This window comes from Trematomus bernacchii, unplaced genomic scaffold, assembly GCF_902827165.1.
Source record: "Trematomus bernacchii unplaced genomic scaffold, fTreBer1.1, whole genome shotgun sequence".
NCBI lineage: Eukaryota > Metazoa > Chordata > Actinopteri > Perciformes > Nototheniidae > Trematomus > Trematomus bernacchii.
In genome coordinates, this window is record NW_022987648.1 from 13341912 (window position 1) to 13361180 (window position 19269).

The following is a 19269-nucleotide window of genomic DNA, read 5'->3' on the forward strand; positions in this document are numbered from 1 at the left end:
TATACAGTAAAACAAGCAACATGTCCTCGAAACATTATAATAAAACACACACTGATGCTGAAAAAGACAAGAGTGCTAACGCAAGAAAAAAGCCATTTATCCATTTTAAACAGAGCTAATGGTTTCTATCTCGAAAACATCCTTACTTGATCTGACGTCATTGAATGTTTTATTTTTCAAGAAGGGATAAGGTGTTCTTAAACTAGGTTTCATGACGCCTGGTCAAAAAGTGCAGTTGGCTTGACTTTTATTGTGATGATGAAGACTTACTGAGAAATACATGTGAGGGTAGACATATTATGTATGCTGTTTAAATGAATTATACTTCAAAAGTTAGTTATACTGCACTTGTTAGCTTACTAACTCAGCTAAACAGTGTAAGAATAAAACTATTTGCTTCTGTCCGCAAATAATTACAGTCAACCCATAGCCACAATTAAAGGAAGCACAATTAATTTCCCCTACAACAACAGTACTGCAGAAAAAGGAGTCCTGTGGAGAAACCTGAATGTAAGGAAGTTTCTAAACAAGGTACAACAATGTCTTTTGTAGTGTGTTACAAATCAATTCTAACAAGTTTTTAAAAAAAAAAGATTTGGCTTTTCAGAGCATGGCTTAAATCAATCACAGCAAGTAGCATGTTTCACATGGATTACAGACAATGTAGTAAGGGCACTTGGAAAGATTGTATTTGAAGTATAGTGTACAAACAGACAAATTATAGACACACACACACACACACACCATTATTAAAAGTAATTGCAGTTCAATGGATGGATTCAACATACGTTATCAACTTCATTACAGAGCTTATAAAACGTAGTGACTGTTATAAACACTACTCTTTCTTTTTCTTTGGAGTCCCCCTTCCGCAACACTTGCGGGTGCAGAATAAGCAGCATTTCAGTGTCATCCACAGAAAAGTGATTATAATTAAGATTAAAAGGCCAATGACATCCAGGCTATGGTACTGAATCCAGTTTTAAGTCGTGTGCAGCGACCCGGAGGTGTTCGGCTCCTTTGTGCCTAATGACAAACTCAGTCCAGAAAACAGCCAGGTCCAGAGGCGGGACAGGACGGTCCAGATGAATCTCAGACAGCCTCACTATGTTCTCCTTGTAACTGGGGGGGAAGTAATGTTTATTAAAACAGAGTTAATATGATAATCCCCAGTTTTATCAGAAGTCCAATCATGTATTCTCACAAACTACAATACAGCTATCTTCATTAACCCTGTTTACAATAAACATCTATAAAACAAGATGCAAAGCAGTCCAAAGATATTGCAAATGGTGTGCAAGTTTTAGTCATCTTGTAGTGTGTTTTATAGTTTTTTCAGTGAATTTATCCTTGTTTTGTATATCTGGTGCAGGTGCACCACATTTTTGTTTGTTTTCGAGAACATTTTAATTTGTATCTTTTTTTTCAATAGTGAATTTATTATTCAATAAAGTTTAATTTGACACTTACCTTTTGTCATGGATGATAGCATTTAGTCCAGCTAGTAGGCTTTCAGTCGTCACATCGTAAATTCCAAGTTTAACTGCGACACCGCGTGCCACCATGCGGTGCACGTTTTCCCCCTGGTCCCCAAACAGTGGAAACATCAACATGGGTACAGCATGGCAGATACCCTCATAGACACCGTTGGAACCTCCATGTGTGATGAAGGCTCTCACTTTGGGATGGGCTGAGAAGCAGAAAAAAAACACTTAAAATTCTAGGCCACCACAAAACTATTTGATTGGTAGCAAATCTTGAACTAAAACACACCTAGGAGTTCATTCTGAGGTAACCACTTCATGAGTCTCACGTTCTTTGGTAAATCTTTAGGTAGGTCTCCAGTGTATCTCCACACAACCTGAAATACAAACAATACCTCTTAATTTTAATGAATGTTAACACATTCAAACTCTGAACGTAATGCAGTAAAGTTTGCCATGTTAACAACAATGCAAGGCAAGGAACAAAGTGCTATGTGTCAAACTGATAAGGGCTTGAGCAGAGCATAATAGTGGAGGAAATTTGATCCCTTGCAGATTTTGTAAGTGTGCCCACTTACAAAGAAATTAACAGTCTATATTTTTTAATTAATGGTAGGTTTATTTTAACAGTGAGAGTAAGAATATCAAAAAGAAAATCCAGAAATTGACATTTCATAAAAGATAAAAATTGATTCGCATTTAACTGTGGGAAATAAGTATTTGATCCCCTTGCATAACATGTCTTAGTACTTGGTGGAGAAACCCTTGTTGGACACACAGAGGTCAGACGCTTCTTGTAGTTGGTCACCAGGTGTGTGCACATCTCAGGAAGGATTTTGGTCCGCTCCTCTCTGAAGATCCTCCCCAAATCCTTAAGGTTTTGAGGCTGATGCTTGGCATCTCGAAGCTTCAGCTCCCTCCACAGATTTTCTATGGGATTAATGTCCAGAGACCGGCTCCACTCCATCACATAAATGTGCTTCTTCTTTAGCCACTCCTTTGTTGCCTTGGCTGTATGTTAATGTTTATTGTCCGGCTGGAAGACCCATCCATGACCCATTTTCAGTGTCCTGGCTGAGGGAAGGAGGCTATCGGCCAAGATTTTCACGGTACTTGGCCCCGTACATCCTCTCCTCGATGCAGGGAAGTCGTCCTGTCCCCTTAGCAGAGAAACATCCACAAAGCATAATGTTTCCACCTCCATGCTAGACAGCTTTTTGGTCTTGGCCATGGTGGAAAGGTTGAAATCTGATTTATTGATTCTGTGGACAGGTGTCTTTTATACAGGTAACAAAGTTGATATTATACGACGTATGTAACCGGTCTGTTGGAGCAAGAATTATTGTTGGTTGCAAGGGGATCAAATACTTATTTCCCACAGTTAAATGCAAATCAATTTTTATCTTTTATATTTATATTATACAATTTCTGGATTTTCGTTTTTTTTACCCTTTGAGGAATTTGCCCTGAATGCATCAAAAAAATTGTTTAGCCTTCTCCGTTGGCATATTGGACACCATTGATCCCAGGGTGAAGACGATAAATCCGTCATCTCCTGATCCATCCACGAACTCCTTCAAGTCCTGTAGGAAGGTTAAAAAGACACAACAATTAGTTTGAAAGATAAAACAGGGTAGGGTGCACGGATGGTCAAATGGACAATGACCAAAGTTCACAAACTTGTTATTGTTGAGTGCAGTCATTACAATTTGCGTTAAAAAAACGCTTTCATGTATATTTACTGATATATTGAAAGGAATTCATTTGATCAACATTCAGCAATAGAAAACATGTCCTGTTTGCTTATGTCAACAAACCCTTTGCCCAGTAGAGCATTTGATTGCTGTTAACACAACAGGGCCCCTTACTTCTTTCAGAGATTAAACTGGCCATATTCCACAAATCCACTGGTTCAAATCTCATACACTGCAGAAAAACCTGTTATTTCACAATGCTGTGAGTGCATTGTTAGTTAATCCTGATTAACAGACACAACAATTTTAGCAATCTCTTCAGTACTTATGTTTTGTGACTGGAACATATTTATCTCCAGATTCAGATCAAAGGTCAAAGTACTGTCTTGTAGTCCCCGAAATCCTGTATTTTTAAATACTTAGTGCATGTCTTTACTCAAGTTTCCTGAGTTACTTATTGTGGCTAAAATGTTACAAAACAGTACCCATTTGCAGATTAGGCATGCACAGAGCACTTATGGTAATACTTGTATAGGCTCTTCACTTTGAGTGACCCCTTTTAATATATAAACTGTTGGCAAGTCTTTTTTTCTATTTATGGTATAGACTTCATTACATCATTTTAAAGGGCTTTGCTTCAGTCTGACTCAACACCAGTATGCAATTTGCCTGGAGTGATTCCAGATTTGACGGATGCTTGTTTACACGGAGATACATTATTTGAATACTCACCTCAGGCAGAGGAGACTTTGTCTTTCCACAATTGATACCGCCAATAAAAACCATGTTCGGCAAGAGCGGTCTGGGCCTCTCAAAAGTAAAGTCGTATTTGAGAAGCCAGATTGCACCATTACTGAGAAGTTTACTGTAGGTCATGTCGTCTCCTATGTACTTGCGGGCCAGATCGTCAAAGTGTGCATAGCTAATTCTGCACATGTAGGACTCCAGAAAAGACATCAGCATGTTTTTGACTCTCTGTGGGAATGTCATGATATCCGTGTTACCAGAGGAAGCCACAGGAATGTAGGAACGAGGAGAGGGGACCTGGTTAGCTTTTAGATCCATCTCATATGGAAGTCCCCCCAGGAAATAAACTGCTGGGATGTTAAAGATATGAGCCAGGACAGAGCCGCAGGGAAGGAAGGGGTCTGTTAGCAAAACATCGAAGCCCCCTTCCCTCAGTCGATCCATTAGAGGCTGGTTGTTCAACAAACTCTCGCAGGCTGTCACCTGCATTGTCGTGAAGTTTACCAAACGCTGCAAGTCGATAAACAAATCTGTGACACTCGGCGGATTGAGGTACACTCCATCTTCAAGCTCTTTGAAATTTCCGTCCAGTTCTGCTTTGGTAAAGGGGACAGGGTAGACCTCTGTCTTGAAGCTCTCTGAGCCATGAATCAACAGACTGGTTTCTGGCACCAGGGCCGGCCGTGTCATCAGCAAGCATGGAATATCATTCCATTGCTACGCTGATGACACGCAGCTATATATAAAGACAGATCCTATCCCACATGCTTCCTCACTGTCACCATCATCATCACTGTTCCCATCAACATCCCTTAACACTTGCATTGAGGAGATAAAAGCTTGGATGCAACAAAACTTCTTGCAGCTTAATAGCTCCAAAACAGAAGCTATTTTAGTTGGCACACCAAACCAGGTCCAGTCATCCCCCATAACCCACATGACCTTTTCTGGCCAAAACATACCCCTCTCCACAGCAGTTACCAACCTCGGTGTAAGATTTGACAGACATCTGACCTTTGACATCCACATCAAACACCTGTGCAAAACCTCCTTCTACCACCTCAGGAACATTGCAAAACTCCGTCCCACACTCTCCCTGTCAGATGCTGAACAACTGGTCCATGCCTTCGTCTCCTCAAGGCTCGATTACTGCAACGCTCTCCTCATCGGGACTCCTAGCGGGAGCCTTCAGAAGCTCCAATATGTACAGAACAGTGCCGCTAGGATCCTGATGAGGGTGAGAAAATACAACCACATCACACCCGTTCTTCATTCCCTCCACTGGCTTCCTGTCTCATTCAGGATCGAATACAAGATCGCACTACTGACCCACCAATGCATCCACAGGAACGCTCCTCCATACCTGAAGGAACTTCTCACATCACAAACCTCCACACGCAACCTCCGCTCCACAACCAACCATCGGCTTCGCCCCCCGAGGACCAAACTCTGCACAATGGGGGATCGAGCTTTCTGTGCAGCTGCTCCTCACCTGTGGAATTCCCTCCCAGACCACCTGAGAACTCCACAGACCACTGACACCTTCAAGAAAGGCCTAAAAACCTTTCTTTTAAAAAAAGCTTTTGATTAAACTTTTGTTTCTTTTGTTTGTTTTTATTATGCCTCCTGTAGCACCTTGGGATTGCTGTTAGCAAGGAAAGGTGCTTTACAAATCGAATGTATTATTATTAATACAGCAGCACAACGCACAGGTGTCCAACCTGATGAGACGCAAGAGGAGCCAGGCTCGGAGTCACCCCACGGTACTCAGAACCTCCAAGTGTTGTCCACTAATCCCTTGAGCACAAAGTCTGAGAGGCGACGGATCAAATGGCCGGCATCAAACGTAACCTCACGGTGGAAGGAGTTTAATCATGATGTTGACCAGATTCTGGAGGAAACAGGGAAGGGAGTGGCAGATCAAAAGCTGAAAGCCATGACAGCAATCATTGTCAGCATCGCAGTGGAACGTTTCGGAGATGAGGAAAAGGGCCCTAGAACACCTTACGTAAAGAACCAACGAGCTGTAAGGAACCAGAAAATCAGGAAGGAGTTGAATTCACTAAAGTCCCAGTTCAAGGAGGTGGGAGAAGAGGTGCGCATCGGCTTGGCTCAGCTGACGTTCATCCTCCGAAAGAAGATTCAGGTCCTCCGTCGGGCTGAGTGGCATCTTAGGCGACAACGAAAAGGGCCCAAAACATGCTGTCTTTGTTGCCTACCCCTTAAATTTCACCAAGGAGTTGCTGGGACAGAAGCGAAGTGGAAAACCGGCATGCAAGCAAGAAGAAATAGACAAACATCTTAAGCAGACATACAGCGACCCCGAGAGAGAGCAGGAGCTGGGAGAATGAAACATCCTCATACAGTAGATCCTCCTGAACCCGAAGGTGCAGTTCAGTTTGTCAGAGATGCATCTTATGTAAGTCACAGAGGTTGTTCCCAAAGCAAGGGCAAGCTCTGCTCCAGGACCAAACAGCACTTCTTACAAAGTGTATAAGAACTGTCCAAAACTCTTGCTGCGTCTGTGGAAGTTCTTGCGACTTTTCTGAAGAAGGGGGAAGATACCAGTTCAGTGGAGAGTGGCGGAAGGAGTATGGATCCCAAAGGATGATAACCCCACCCAGATAGACCAGTTCTGCATCATCTCCCTGTTTGTGTGTCGAGGCAAAGATATTCTTCAGCTTTCCAACCGGCTCTGCGCGTACCTGGCCAAGAACACCTACATCGACACATCAGTCCAGAAGGGTGGCATATCGGGGATGCCAGGCTGTCTGGAGCACAACAGTGTGGTGAATCAACTCATTAGGGAGGCCAGAGAAAACAAGGGCAATCTATCAGTGGTTTGGCTCGACTTGGCAAACGCATACAGCTCCATTCCACACAAGCTGGTACAACTCACTCTGACAAAACATCACGTCCCCAGCAGGATCATAAACCTCATTGCCGACTATTACAACAGCTTCAGGATGAGGGTCTCTTCAGGAGCAGTCACCTCAAGCTGGCACAGAGTGGAGATTGGTATCATCACAGGGTGCACTATCTCTGTGACACTATTCTCCCTAGCCATGAACATGCTCACGAAGACTGCTTTTCCAGAGTGCAGAAGTCCACTCAACGGCAACCACCCGTCAGGGCATTCATGGATGACATCACAGTCACCACTGAATCAGTCCGAGGCTGCCGATGGATTCTGCAGGGGCTCGAAAGACTGATGAAGTGGGACCGGATGCGATTTAAACCAGCCAAATCACGGTCCACGGTGCTGAGGATAGGCAAGGAAGAAGACAAGTTCTGGTTTAACATTGAAGGCACAGTCATCCCAAACATCACAGAGAAGCCAGTCAAAAGCTTAGGCAAGGTTTTTGACAGCTCTCTGAGGGACAAAATATCCATCCAGTCGACCTGCACTGAGTTGGATGGCCGACTGAAATCTGTGGACAAGTCTGGCCTACCTGGAAAGTTCAAAGCCTGGGTGTATCAGCACAGCATTCTTCCTAGAATCCTTTGGGCCCTCCTCATCTATGCAGTTCCAATCTCAATTGTCGAAACCTTAGAGAGGAGGATCAGCAACCCTCGAAGGAAATGGCTTGGGCTGCCCAAGAGTCTGAGCAGCCTAGCTCTCTATGGGGGCAACAACAAACTGCAACTGCCCTTCAAATCCTTGGAGGAAGAATTCAAGGTCACACGAGCCACGGAGGTATTGCAGTACAGGGACTCAAGGGATCCTAAAGTGGCAGGAGCTGGCACCTACAGCAAGTGAAGACGGGCAGGAAATGGAGGGCAGAGGAAGCTCTTCAGGAAGTAGAGGCAAGACTGCACCACAGGAGACTGGTGGGAGTGGTCACACTGGTTCAGGAGGAAGTGCGAGCAGCAGTGGAGGAGAACAGAACCTGCAAGGCGGTGGGGATGAAATGAAAGGGAGCATGGAAAAGATTGGAGAATGCGATTGAGAGAAAAGAAACATGGGCTGAGCTTTGGAAAGCAGAGCCACATCGCATCAGGTTTCGTGTTCAGGCAGTGTACGATGTGTTCCCAAGCCCATCGAACCTTCACACATGGGGCATGGAAGAGTCACCGACATGCCCACTGTGCTCCTAACCCTAACCCTATGTTAGAATTACATGCTAAAGCTCAAGAACAATTTGTAATTCCAGTGTTATGAGTTGCTATAAATAAAAAAGATTATTCTGCTAGCTGCATATTTGCAAAGATACATTATCTGAAATGTTGTGGATTGCTGGACATTGGTAGGATTTCTTGGGGTAGATTAAAAGCAAATAACATTTATTTTAATTGTTGAAACCTTTTTTCAACAAAAAATGAAACACTTGGCTACACACTTGATCTTGGAAGTGAAAGAATGTTGTTTGATCATCCCTTGATAGACATGTCATTTGATACTTTGGTGTAGGACATGTTATTAAACAGGTGACAAAAAACTATTTTAACCTAGACATCTTGCTGTTTTTATTTATGGAAGGGAAGTTACAGTCAATGCCCTCCCACAAGTTATTTGAATAGGTGGAGCTGCAGCAGGCTTTAATGTTTCCAGTATTATGTCCTTTTGGACCCGAATAAAATATTACACTTTCGTCACTGCCACGGAAAACAGATTTGTGGGGTTATAAGGCAAGTGCCCCTATCAAATTACCCTGATTAGATTTGAAGATTTGTGTTACAACAATATACACTGTACACACATAAAGTGTTAAATTGGACCACTGATGAGAGCAGGCAGGCAGCTAAGGCAGTCAGTCCACGTTCCATCAGATTTTAATATGTGGAAAACAACAGGATATGTTGTACAACTGAATTTGGTTTTGCTGTAAGTCATTGAGCTGAAAATCATATTTGAATGCCAAATAAATTACACTTGGTATATTGTAGTATTGTAGTAAATGGAGCTCAGTGAAATGATGAAAAGGGAAAATGTTCTTTATACAAATGTTTACCGAGGTGAGAAAATCTAGCTTGCTATACAGCAACTTACAAACTGAATACAGTCTTTTCAGTTGCCATCTGTGCAGTCTTTATAATGTAAATTATTTGCAGAAGTTTACACTTATAAACAGCTTCCCTAATAATTGGAAGACATGCCAATACTAGACCTATGTGGTTTGCACAACCATGACCCTAACTTCTGCATGCTTTGCAGAGAGGATACGCTGCACAACAAAATATGCAGCCACTTAAAGGTGGTTGTACCGCAATAGACTATGGCAGCCCTTTGAGCTCTCTTTTTGTCCTAAGCTCTTTTTCAACAGTAAAAAATAAGCACCAAAGATGTTAAAACTGAAAGTGACAATAGTGAAAGGTGTGGTATGCAGTTTGCTTTCGATTAAACAATTAGAAGGCAAATATTGTATGTCCGGTATGGGTAATTCACCAAAAATGACACAAGGTCCTTTGTTCTACCTCAATATTCAGGACATACACTATTTTAAAATTAGACTCTAAAAGTTGACACATTTTGCTCCTCTCGTGCTATTAATACCAAAGTTGACTTCCACTCAGAAGTGTTCTTTCCTGAAATGACAATACACATTTTAGTGCACATTTCTTTCTGTATCTGCATGGTGTAGTACTTTTGAGGGGAGATTATACTGGGTCAGCACCAACACCAATTACTCCAATGGAGCCTTCATTTAATCAAATCCAACCCAATCCAGGTATAATAAAAGATGACACTCTTTTTGCATTTGTGGACTGAGCTGAATATTGTGCTCACGTTAGGGTTGTGGTTACCGAAATGTCTTAACCAGCTCTTTTGTTGTTAGATTCACGAAGGTGGAGTCAGTACTAGTAATTGACTGTTACGTGATGCCTCAGGTGATAACCGCTGCCTGAAGCTCTGACTGAAAGGTTACAAGTTCAAACGCTAGTATCGCTTTGTAAACAAGAGCCAACAGCCATATGTTTCCTAATAACAGCTTCTGCATTCCTGAAAATGAATGCTTGCTTGCAGTCATTAAAATGGATTGTATGCCTAGCTCGTATAGTTACACAAGGTGCTGAAATGGAGAAGAAAAGGTTGAAGAGAAAGGAAAGTATGCTGTTGAATTATACTTCAAAAGTCAGTTATACTGCACTTGTTGTTAGCTTGCCAACTTGCACTAACTCAGCTAAACAGTATAAGAATCTGATAAGAATACAACTATATGCTACTCTCCGCAAATGATTACAGTCAACTCAATTAAAGGAAGTACAATTAATTTTCCTTAAAACAACAGTACTGCACAAAAAGGAGTCCTGTGGAGAAACCTGAATTTAATAGGTTTCTAAATAAGGTACAACAATGTATTTTGTAGTTTGGCACAAATAAATTCATACAAGTTTAAAAAAATGTTTTTATTTGTTCTTAGGTTGGCTTTTCAGATCTTGGCTTCAATCAATCACAGCAAGTAGCATGTTTCACATGCATTACAGACAACGTAGTAATGGCACTTGAACAGATTTTATTTTAAGCATAGTGTACAAACAGACATATTATACACACACACACACACACCAATACACGCTCACACACACCAGTATAAAAATCATTGCAGTGTTTAAACATACGTTATCAACTTCATTGCAGAGCTTATAAAACGTAGTGACTGTTATAAACACTACTCTTTCTTTTTCTTTGGAGTCCCCCTTCCGCAACACTTGCGGGTGCAGAACAAACAGCATTTCAGTGTCATCCACAGAAAAGTGATTATAATTAAGATTAAAATGCCGATGACATCCAGGCTATGGTACTGAATCCAGTTTAAGTCGTGTGCAGCGACCCGGAGGTGTTCGGCTCCTTTGTGCCTAATGACAAACTCAGTCCAGAAAACAGCCAGGTCCAGAGGCGGGACAGGACGGTCCAGATGAATCTCAGACAGCCTCACTATGTTCTCCTTGTAACTGGGGGGGAAGTAATGTTTTTTAAAACAGAGTTAATATGATAATCCCCAGTTTTATCAGAAGTCCAATCATGTATTCTCACAAACTACAATACAGCTATCTTCATTGACCCTGTTTACAATAAACATCTATGAAACAAGATACAAAGCAGTCCAAAGATATTGCAGATGGTGTGCAAGTTTTAGTCATCTTGTAGTGTGTTTTATAGGTTTTTCAGTGAATTTATCCTTGTTTTGTATATCTGGTGCAGGTGCACCACATTTTTGTTTGTTTTCGAGAACATTTTGCAGTGCACCTTTTAATTTGTATCTTTTTGTTCAATAGTGAATTTATTATTCAATAAAGTTTAATTTGACACTTACCTTTTGTCATGGATGATAGCATTTAGTCCAGCTAGTAGGCTTTCAGTCGTCACATCGTAAATTCCAAGTTTAACTGCGACACCGCGTGCCACCATGCGGTGCACGTTTTCCCCCTGGTCCCCAAACAGTGGAAACATCAACATGGGTACAGCATGGCAGATACCCTCATAGATACCGTTGGAACCTCCATGTGTGATGAAGGCTCTCACTTTGGGATGGGCTGAGAAGCAGAAAAAAACCACTTAAAATTCTCGGCCACCACAAAACTATTTGATTGGTAGCAAATCTTGAACTAAAACACACCTAGGAGTTCATTCTGAGGTAACCACTTCATGAGTCTCACGTTCTTTGGTAAATCTTTAGGTAGGTCTCCAGTGTATCTCCACACAACCTGAAATACAAACAATACCTCTTAATTTTAATGAATGTTAACACATTCAAACTCTGAACGTAATGCAGTAAAGTTTGCCATGTTAACAACAATGCAAGGCAAGGAACAAAGTGCTATGTGACAAACTGATAAGGGCTTGAGCATAATAGTGGAGGAAATAAGTATTTGATCCCTTGCAGATTTTGTAAGTGTGCCCACTTACAAAGAAATTAACAGTCTATATTTTTTAATTAATGGTAGGTTTATTTTAACAGTGAGAGTAAGAATATCAAAAAGAAAATCCAGAAATTGACATTTCATAAAAGATAAAAATTGATTTGCATTTAACTGTGGGAAATAAGTATTTGATCCCCTTGCATAACATGTCTTAGTACTTGGTGGAGAAACCCTTGTTGGACACACAGAGGTCAGACGCTTCTTGTAGTTGGTCACCAGGTGTGTGCACATCTCAGGAAGGATTTTGGTCCGCTCCTCTCTTAAGATCCTCCCCAAATCCTTAAGGTTTTGAAGCTGATGCTTGGCATCTCGAAGCTTCAGCTCCCTCCACAAATTTTCTATGGGATTAATGTCCAGAGACCGGCTCCACTCCATCACATAAATGTGCTTCTTCTTTAGCCACTCCTTTGTTGCCTTGGCCGTATGTTAATGTTTATTGTCCGGCTGGAAGACCCATCCATGACCCATTTTCAGTGTCCTGGCTGAGGGAAGGAGGCTATCGGCCAAGATTTTCACGGTACTTGGCCCCGTACATCCTCTCCTCGATGCAGGGAAGTCGTCCTGTCCCCTTAGCAGAGAAACACCCACAAAGCATAATGTTTTCACCTCCATGCTAGACAGCTTTTTGGTCTTGGCCATGGTGGAAAGGTTGAAATCTGATTTATTGATTCTGTGGACAGGTGTCTTTTATACAGGTAACAAAGTTGATATTATAAGACTTATTTAATCGGTCTGTTGGAGCCAGAATTCTTGTTGGTTGCAAGGGGATCAAATACTTATTTCCCACAGTTAAATGCAAATAAATTGTTATCTTTTATATTTATATTATACAATTTCTGGATTTTCTTTTTGATATTGTTACTCTCACTGTTAAAATAAACCTACCATTAAAATGAAAGACTGTTCATTTCTTTGTAAGTGTGTGAACTTACACAATCGGCAAGGGATCAAATATTTATTTCCTCCACTGTATGTGGAGTGTGAAGCCTTAAATGTAAATTCAAGCAGTGATTGTGTAGTTAGGAATGTGTGTTTTATTTAAATAGCAGTCTAATGAAAGTAGTTGTTTTTGCATGAACTGATTTCATTTCATCTTAATAAAGTGATTTTTTTTTTTTTTTTTACCCTTTGAGGAATTTGCCTGAATGCATCAACAAACTGTTTTGCCTTCTCCGTTGGCATATTGGACACCATTGATCCCAGGGTGAAGACGATAAATCCGTCATCTCCTGATCCATCCACGAACTCCTGCAAGTCCTGTAGGAAGGTTAAAAAGACACAACAATTAGTTTGAAAGATAAAACAGGGTAGAGTGCACGGATGGTCAAATGGACAATGACCAAAGTTCACAAACTTGTTATTGTTGAGTGCAGTCATTACAATTTGCGTTAAAAAAACGCTTTCATGTATATTTACTGATATATTGAAAGGAATTCATTTGATCAACATTCAGCAATAGAAAACAATGTCCTGTTTGCTTATGTCAACAAACCCTTTGCCCCAGTAGAGCATTTGATTACTGTTAACACAACAGGGCCCCTTACTTCTTTTCAGAGATTAAACTGGCCATATTCCACAAATCCACTGGTTCAAATCTCATACACTGCAGAAAAACTTGTTATTTCACAATGCTGTGAGTGCATTGTTAGTTAATCCTGATTAACAGACACAACAATCTTAACAATTTCTTCAGTACTTATGCTACTGGAACATATTTATCTCCAGATTCAGATCAAAGGTCAAAGTACTGTCTTGTAGTCCCCGAAATCCATGTATTTTTTAAATACTTAGTGCATGTCTTTACTCAAGTGTTGAATATCCTGAATTTTTCTAACATATTAAATAAATTAAAAAAACAACAGACATTTAAGTCACAAAGGTTACTGAATGGTTAAGCCCAACTGCAAATAAAAAAATAAGAAAGGAAAATATTTGTATTTCTTTAAGTCATTGACACAGATATCCAAATAAGATTTAAAGCGTAATCTATTCTCTAATCTAAAAAGTTTCCTGAGTTACTTATTTTGGCTAAAATGTTAGCAAACAGTACCCATTTGCAGATTAGGCATGCACAGAGCACTTTGGTAATACTTGTATAGGCTCTTCACTTTGAGTGACCCCTTTTTATATATAAAACTGTTGGCAAGTCTTTTTTCTATTTTATGGTATAGACTTCATTACATCAATTTTAAAGGGCTTTGCTTCAGTCTGACTCAACACCAGTATGCAATTTGCCTGGAGTGATTCCAGATTTGACGGATGCTTGTTTACACGGAGATACATTATTTGAATACTCACCGCAGGCAGAGGAGACTTTGTCTTTCCACAATTGATACCGCCAATAAAAACCATGTTCGGCAAGAGCGGTCTGGGCCACTCAAAAGTAAAGTCGTATTTGAGAAGCCAGATTGCACCATTACTGAGAAGTTTACTGTAGGTCATGTCGTCTCCTATGTACTTGCGGGCCAGATCGTCAAAGTGTGCATAGCTAATTCTGCACATGTAGGACTCCAGAAAAGACATCAGCATGTTTTTGACTCTCTGTGGGAATGTCATGATGTCCGTGTTACCAGAGGAAGCCACAGGAATGTAGGAACGAGGAGAGGGGACCTGGTTAGCTTTTAGATCCATCTCAAATGGAAGTCTCCCCAGGAAATAAACTGCTGGGATGTTAAAGATATGAGCCAGGACAGAGCCGCAGGGAAGGAAGGGGTCTGTTAGCAAAACATCGAAGCCCCCTTCCCTCAGTCGACCCATTAGAGGCTGGTTGTTCAACAAACTCTCGCAGGCTGTCACCTGCATTGTCGTGAAGTTTACCAAAAGCTGCAAGTCGATAAACAAATCTGTGACACTCGGCGGATTAAGGTACACTCCATCTTCAAGCTCTTCAATTTCCGTCCAGTTCTGCTTTGGTAAAGGGGACAGGGTAGACCTCTGTCTTGAAGCTCTCTGAGCCATGGATCAACAGGCTGGTTTCTGGCACCAGGGCCAAGATTTCATGTCCCCTCTCGCTGAGCTCCTTCACCAGTATTTTCATGCTGAGCCAGTGGCTCCCATCCACAGGCACAACCAGCACCTTCCCCCCCTCCACGGGCCCCAGACTGAGGCAGCACAGCCAGGCCAGCAGCCCAAGTGCAGGAAACCACATCATTGCTTCTTCTCTCTGGTGCAAAATGGCTCTGTCCAAGAGCTAGTGGTAGCTGTGCTTATGAGGCAGCTTTATGTGTGTGCAAGTGGGAGTGACTTTGTGTGTGTGTGTGTGTGCGTGTGTGTGTGTGTGTGTGTGTGTGTGTGTGTGTGTGTGTGTGTGTGTGTGTGTGTGTGTGTGTGTGTGTGTGTGTGTGTGTGTGTGTGTGTGTGTGTGTGTGTGTGTGTGTGTGTGTGTGTGTGTGTGTGTTTCTGCACAAAGTTCAAGGTGATTTTGCAGGAAGAGTATTGCATAACCACAGGAAGACAGAGCAAGATGAGATTCCCAGTGGAATATGTGGAGAACATTTTGTATCCATTTAATCATTCTCTTATGGGACTTTACTTATGATCACGTCTTTCCTTTCCTGGTGTGTGCAACAGACTTACAAGTGACATTTTGCAACTTTCCTCTTTTATACTGCACATTCCTTTTCAGTTTTGATACTGTAGTATGTGAAGTATTGCAGTTTAATAATGATAAAAACCATTATGTTTTCCAGTGAAGTATGTCATGTCTTTAGCGTCTTTTTAAGATAGCAGTAGTGCAACATAGATTATTCATTATAATATGCATATGCTAATTGTAGGTTTTGGTTGTTACACTTATTTTCTGGATTTTAACGGTCATCAAGACTCGCAAGTCACGGTGGCTTTGCATGTTTGCCTGCTGATTGGTGCAAAGTCCTCTGTTTACTTAGGCTGCTCCTTCGCTCCTCCCTCTGAAAAGAAAATACACATGCGTGCTAAACAGGCTGTTGCATATTCCCTTTTTTTTTCACTCTCTCTATTCACACGCACATGTGTACCTACAACCATTGTAAATAGACAGAAGGCGTGCAAAGCCAAGTGGAATAGGAAACCAATGCCCGCCTCTAGGAATTATACCCAAGGTTACAACTTGCTTTACTTTAAGAAGCAGTTCATAAGAGTAGCACTGGTTGATCGAGTTATTAGCTTATTCAAATTAGTAAAACACATTTAGAAGACTTGAAGGAGATTATCTTATCCTGGATTGTGCTGTCGCTGTTCATATCGCTTTTTCATTTCAACACAGAGTGAACTCCTACATATCAGGGCAACACACATGCTTTTTTAGTTTTAGGTGAAAGACCGCCTATTATAAAACACTTACTCTTAGGATACATCCAAACATAGCCGGCTAAAAATGGTGCTGCTTTTGAAATTGCTATTTCACGCTGATAAAGTTTTAGAATTTTCTTTCTCAAGATATATCAATCTGAAAAAGCTAAACTATTGCTTGTTGGGGAAGACTAGCAAAATGCTTAGTGGTATATAATAGATTATATACCTCAGGAGGAACCAGGCCCCAAGTCACCCGACAATGCCCGGAAGGCTGGAAGGCTGGCTGGATGGCTAGCTGAAATCTGAGGACAAGTCTGGCCTACCTGGAAAGTTCAAAGCCTGGGTGTGTCATCACGGCATTCTTGCTAGAGTCCTTTGGCCCCTCCTCATCTATGCAGTTCCAATCTCCATCGTCAAAAACCTTAGAGAGGAGGGTCAGCAACCATCTCAGGAAATGGCTTTGGCTGCCCAAGAGTCTGAGCAGCATAGCTCTCTATGGTCGCAACAACAAACTGCAACTGCCCTTCAAATCATTGGAGGAACAATTCAAGGTCACAAGAGCCAGGGAGGAAGTGCAGTACAGGGACTCAAGTTATCCTAAAGTGGCAGGAGCCGGCATCCAAGTGAAGACGGGCAGGAAGTTGAGGGCAGAGGAAGCTGTTCAGGAAGCAGAGGCAAGACTGAACCACAGGAGGCTGTTGGGAGTGCTCACACAGGGCAGAGCTGGATTTGGCTCCTTTCCAAATCCTCAAATAACCACTAGTAGAGGGAAGGAAAGGTGCCACCTGGTTCAAGATGAAGTGCAATAAGCAGAGACCAGAACCTGCAAGGCGGTGGGGATGAAAGAACAGTGAGTATGCGATGGGAGAATGTGATTGAGAGAAAAGTAACATGGGCTGAGCTTTGGAAAGCAGAGCCACATCGCATCGCAAGTTTCTTGTTCAGGCAGTGTACGATGTGCTACCAGGCCCATCGAACCTTTACACATGGGGCATAGAAGAGTCCCCAGCATGCCCACTGTGCTCCAAGCGAGGAACCTTGGAGCACATCCTACGCTGCTGCCCAAAGGTGCTCGGAGAAGGGCGGTACCGTTGGAGCCACGACCAGGTCCTTAAGTCTGTAGCTGAAGCTATTGCAGCAGGAATCGAGTCAGCAAAGCGGTCCAGATCCTCCAAGCAGACCTTCGACTTTATGAGAGCCAGAGAGCAGCCAAAACGCACCTTGAAACACCTGCAGGCATCCTGACCACTACGAAAGACTGGCGGCTGCTGGTTGACCTTGAGAAACAGCGGAAGTTCACAAATTATATCACAGCCACCACCTTGGGACCAGCCATTGTCCTTGTATCTGACTCCCCCAAGCAAGTTGTACTTCTGGAGCTGACAGTCCCATGGGAAGATCGTTTGAAAGAGGCCTTTGAGAGGAAGCTTTCCAAGTACACAGGACTGGTTAACAGCAGCCAGCAGGCTGGGTGGAGAGCAAGGTGTCTCCCAGTGGAGGTAGGATGCAGGGGTTTTGCTGCTCGTTCTTTGACCAGAGCCCTAAGTATCATGGGTATTGAGGGGGAAAGGAGGAGGAGAGCCATCAGCAGTACCACCGAAGCGGCAGAGAGACCATCAAGATGGCTGTGACTCGCGAGAGGTGGAGGAAATATTAGCTCGCCATCTGGACCCAAGCTGGGGTCTGATCAGCCAGCTGGCAACCTAATCTACGTCTTCTGAGAGGAAGACACACACAAAAAGCTACGATGAATCTAATGGATAAATACCCCCAGGGGTGCCAGAGAGGGGGGGAGGATAAGCACCCCATTCGGACAGACATAACGGCATCAGACCCAAGCAATGATAGATAGATAGATAGATAGATCGTACTTTATTGATCCCAAATTGGGAAATTGTTTTTGTTACAGCAGCATAAAAGGCATTTTACAATAAAACAAAATATACAAGAATAGAAATAAAATAAAATAAAATATAAAATAAAATATAAAATATACATGTCAAAATACAAAATAGAAAATATACATACAGATATTATATATATATATATATATACAAATATATATATATTCAAAATATATGGAATTATGGAGTATTAAATATGAAACAGATTATGTGTGAGTAAAATGTACAAGGTGGTTTTATTTCTAGAGAAACTATGGAGCAGAGAGTTCTCTTCCAGCCAGAGGTGATTTGTTGTACAGTGTTATTGCAGTGGGCAGGAATGTTTTCCAGTATCTGTCCTTGTGACAGGGGAGCTGCAGCAGTCTGTTGGAGAAGGAGCTCCGTTGACTGTCCAGCTGCAGGTGGAGAGGATGGGTGGGGTTATCCATGATGGACAACAGCCTGTTCAGTGTCCTCCTCTCCACCACAGCTTCAAAGGGTTCCAGCTTGATGCCGATGACTGACCCAGCTTTCCTGATCAGTTTATTGATCCTGCTGGTGTCACCGGCTCTGATGCTGCCCCCCCAGCAGACCGCAGCAAAGAAGAGTGCACTAGCCACAACAGACTGATAGAAGATCTCCAGCATCTTACTGCATACGTTGAAGGATCTCAGCTTCCTCAGAAAATAGAGTCTGCTCATCCCCTTCTTGTACACAGCGTCAGTGTTGATCCTCCAGTTCAGCCCATTGTTTAAGTGCACTCCCAGGTACTTGTAGACCTCCACAACTGCCACATCCTCTCCCAGAATGCACAGGGGCAGAGGAGGAGATGTCCTCTTCCTCCTGAAATCAATGACCATCTCTCTGGTCTTGGCCACATTCAAAAGCAGATGATTTCTTCCAGTCCACTCAACAAAATCACCCACCAGCGCTCTGTACTCCTCCTCCCGTCCATCCCTTATACACCCTACCACTGCAGAGTCATCCGAAAACTTCTGCAGGTGGCATGACTCTGAGTTGTATAGAAAGTCAGAGGTGTATAAGGTGAACAGGAAAGGAGACAGCACAGTCCCCTGTGGGGCTCCAATACTACCAACCACCACATCTGAGAGTTAGAGATAGATAGAGTTAGAGTTAGAGATCTGAGAGTTAGAGAGGACGCTGGCACGGTCTGTTGCCGCTTCTCCCTCGTAGCCTCTTTTTGTTATTTTTAGCAAGGATTCTACTGCTTTTATTTTGTTGTTGCACGGATTATATGGATGCTTATACCCAGGGGTGCACATAACTTTTTTGCCCTGGTACTCAAAGGAGCACCTGGAGATGTTG

At 42.3% G+C, this 19269-nt stretch overlaps 2 protein-coding genes and 1 pseudogene across 2 annotated transcripts; 1 reads left to right on the plus strand and 2 right to left on the minus strand.

Annotated features, from left to right (window-relative positions):
* Window positions 1-230: 230 nt before the first annotated feature.
* LOC117485717 (UDP-glucuronosyltransferase-like) lies at window positions 231-2849 on the minus strand. The gene is made up of 4 exons (XM_034134380.1): window positions 2235-2849; window positions 1774-1861; window positions 1471-1690; window positions 231-1122 (listed from the first exon to the last, which is right to left on the minus strand). Exons 2-4 carry the CDS (start codon window positions 1802-1804, stop codon window positions 963-965), a joined length of 411 nt encoding a protein of 136 aa, XP_033990271.1. The 5' UTR covers window positions 1805-1861; window positions 2235-2849; the 3' UTR covers window positions 231-962.
* Window positions 2850-5750: 2901 nt separating this feature from the next.
* On the plus strand, window positions 5751-17691 carry LOC117485711 (annotated as a pseudogene).
* Window positions 10255-14936, minus strand: LOC117485713 (UDP-glucuronosyltransferase-like). The gene is given in 6 exon segments (XM_034134374.1): window positions 10255-10819; window positions 11182-11401; window positions 11485-11572; window positions 12914-13045; window positions 14087-14684; window positions 14686-14936. Coding segments are annotated over 6 exon segments (1572 nt in total). The 3' UTR covers window positions 10255-10536.
* Window positions 17692-19269: the final 1578 nt, after the last annotated feature.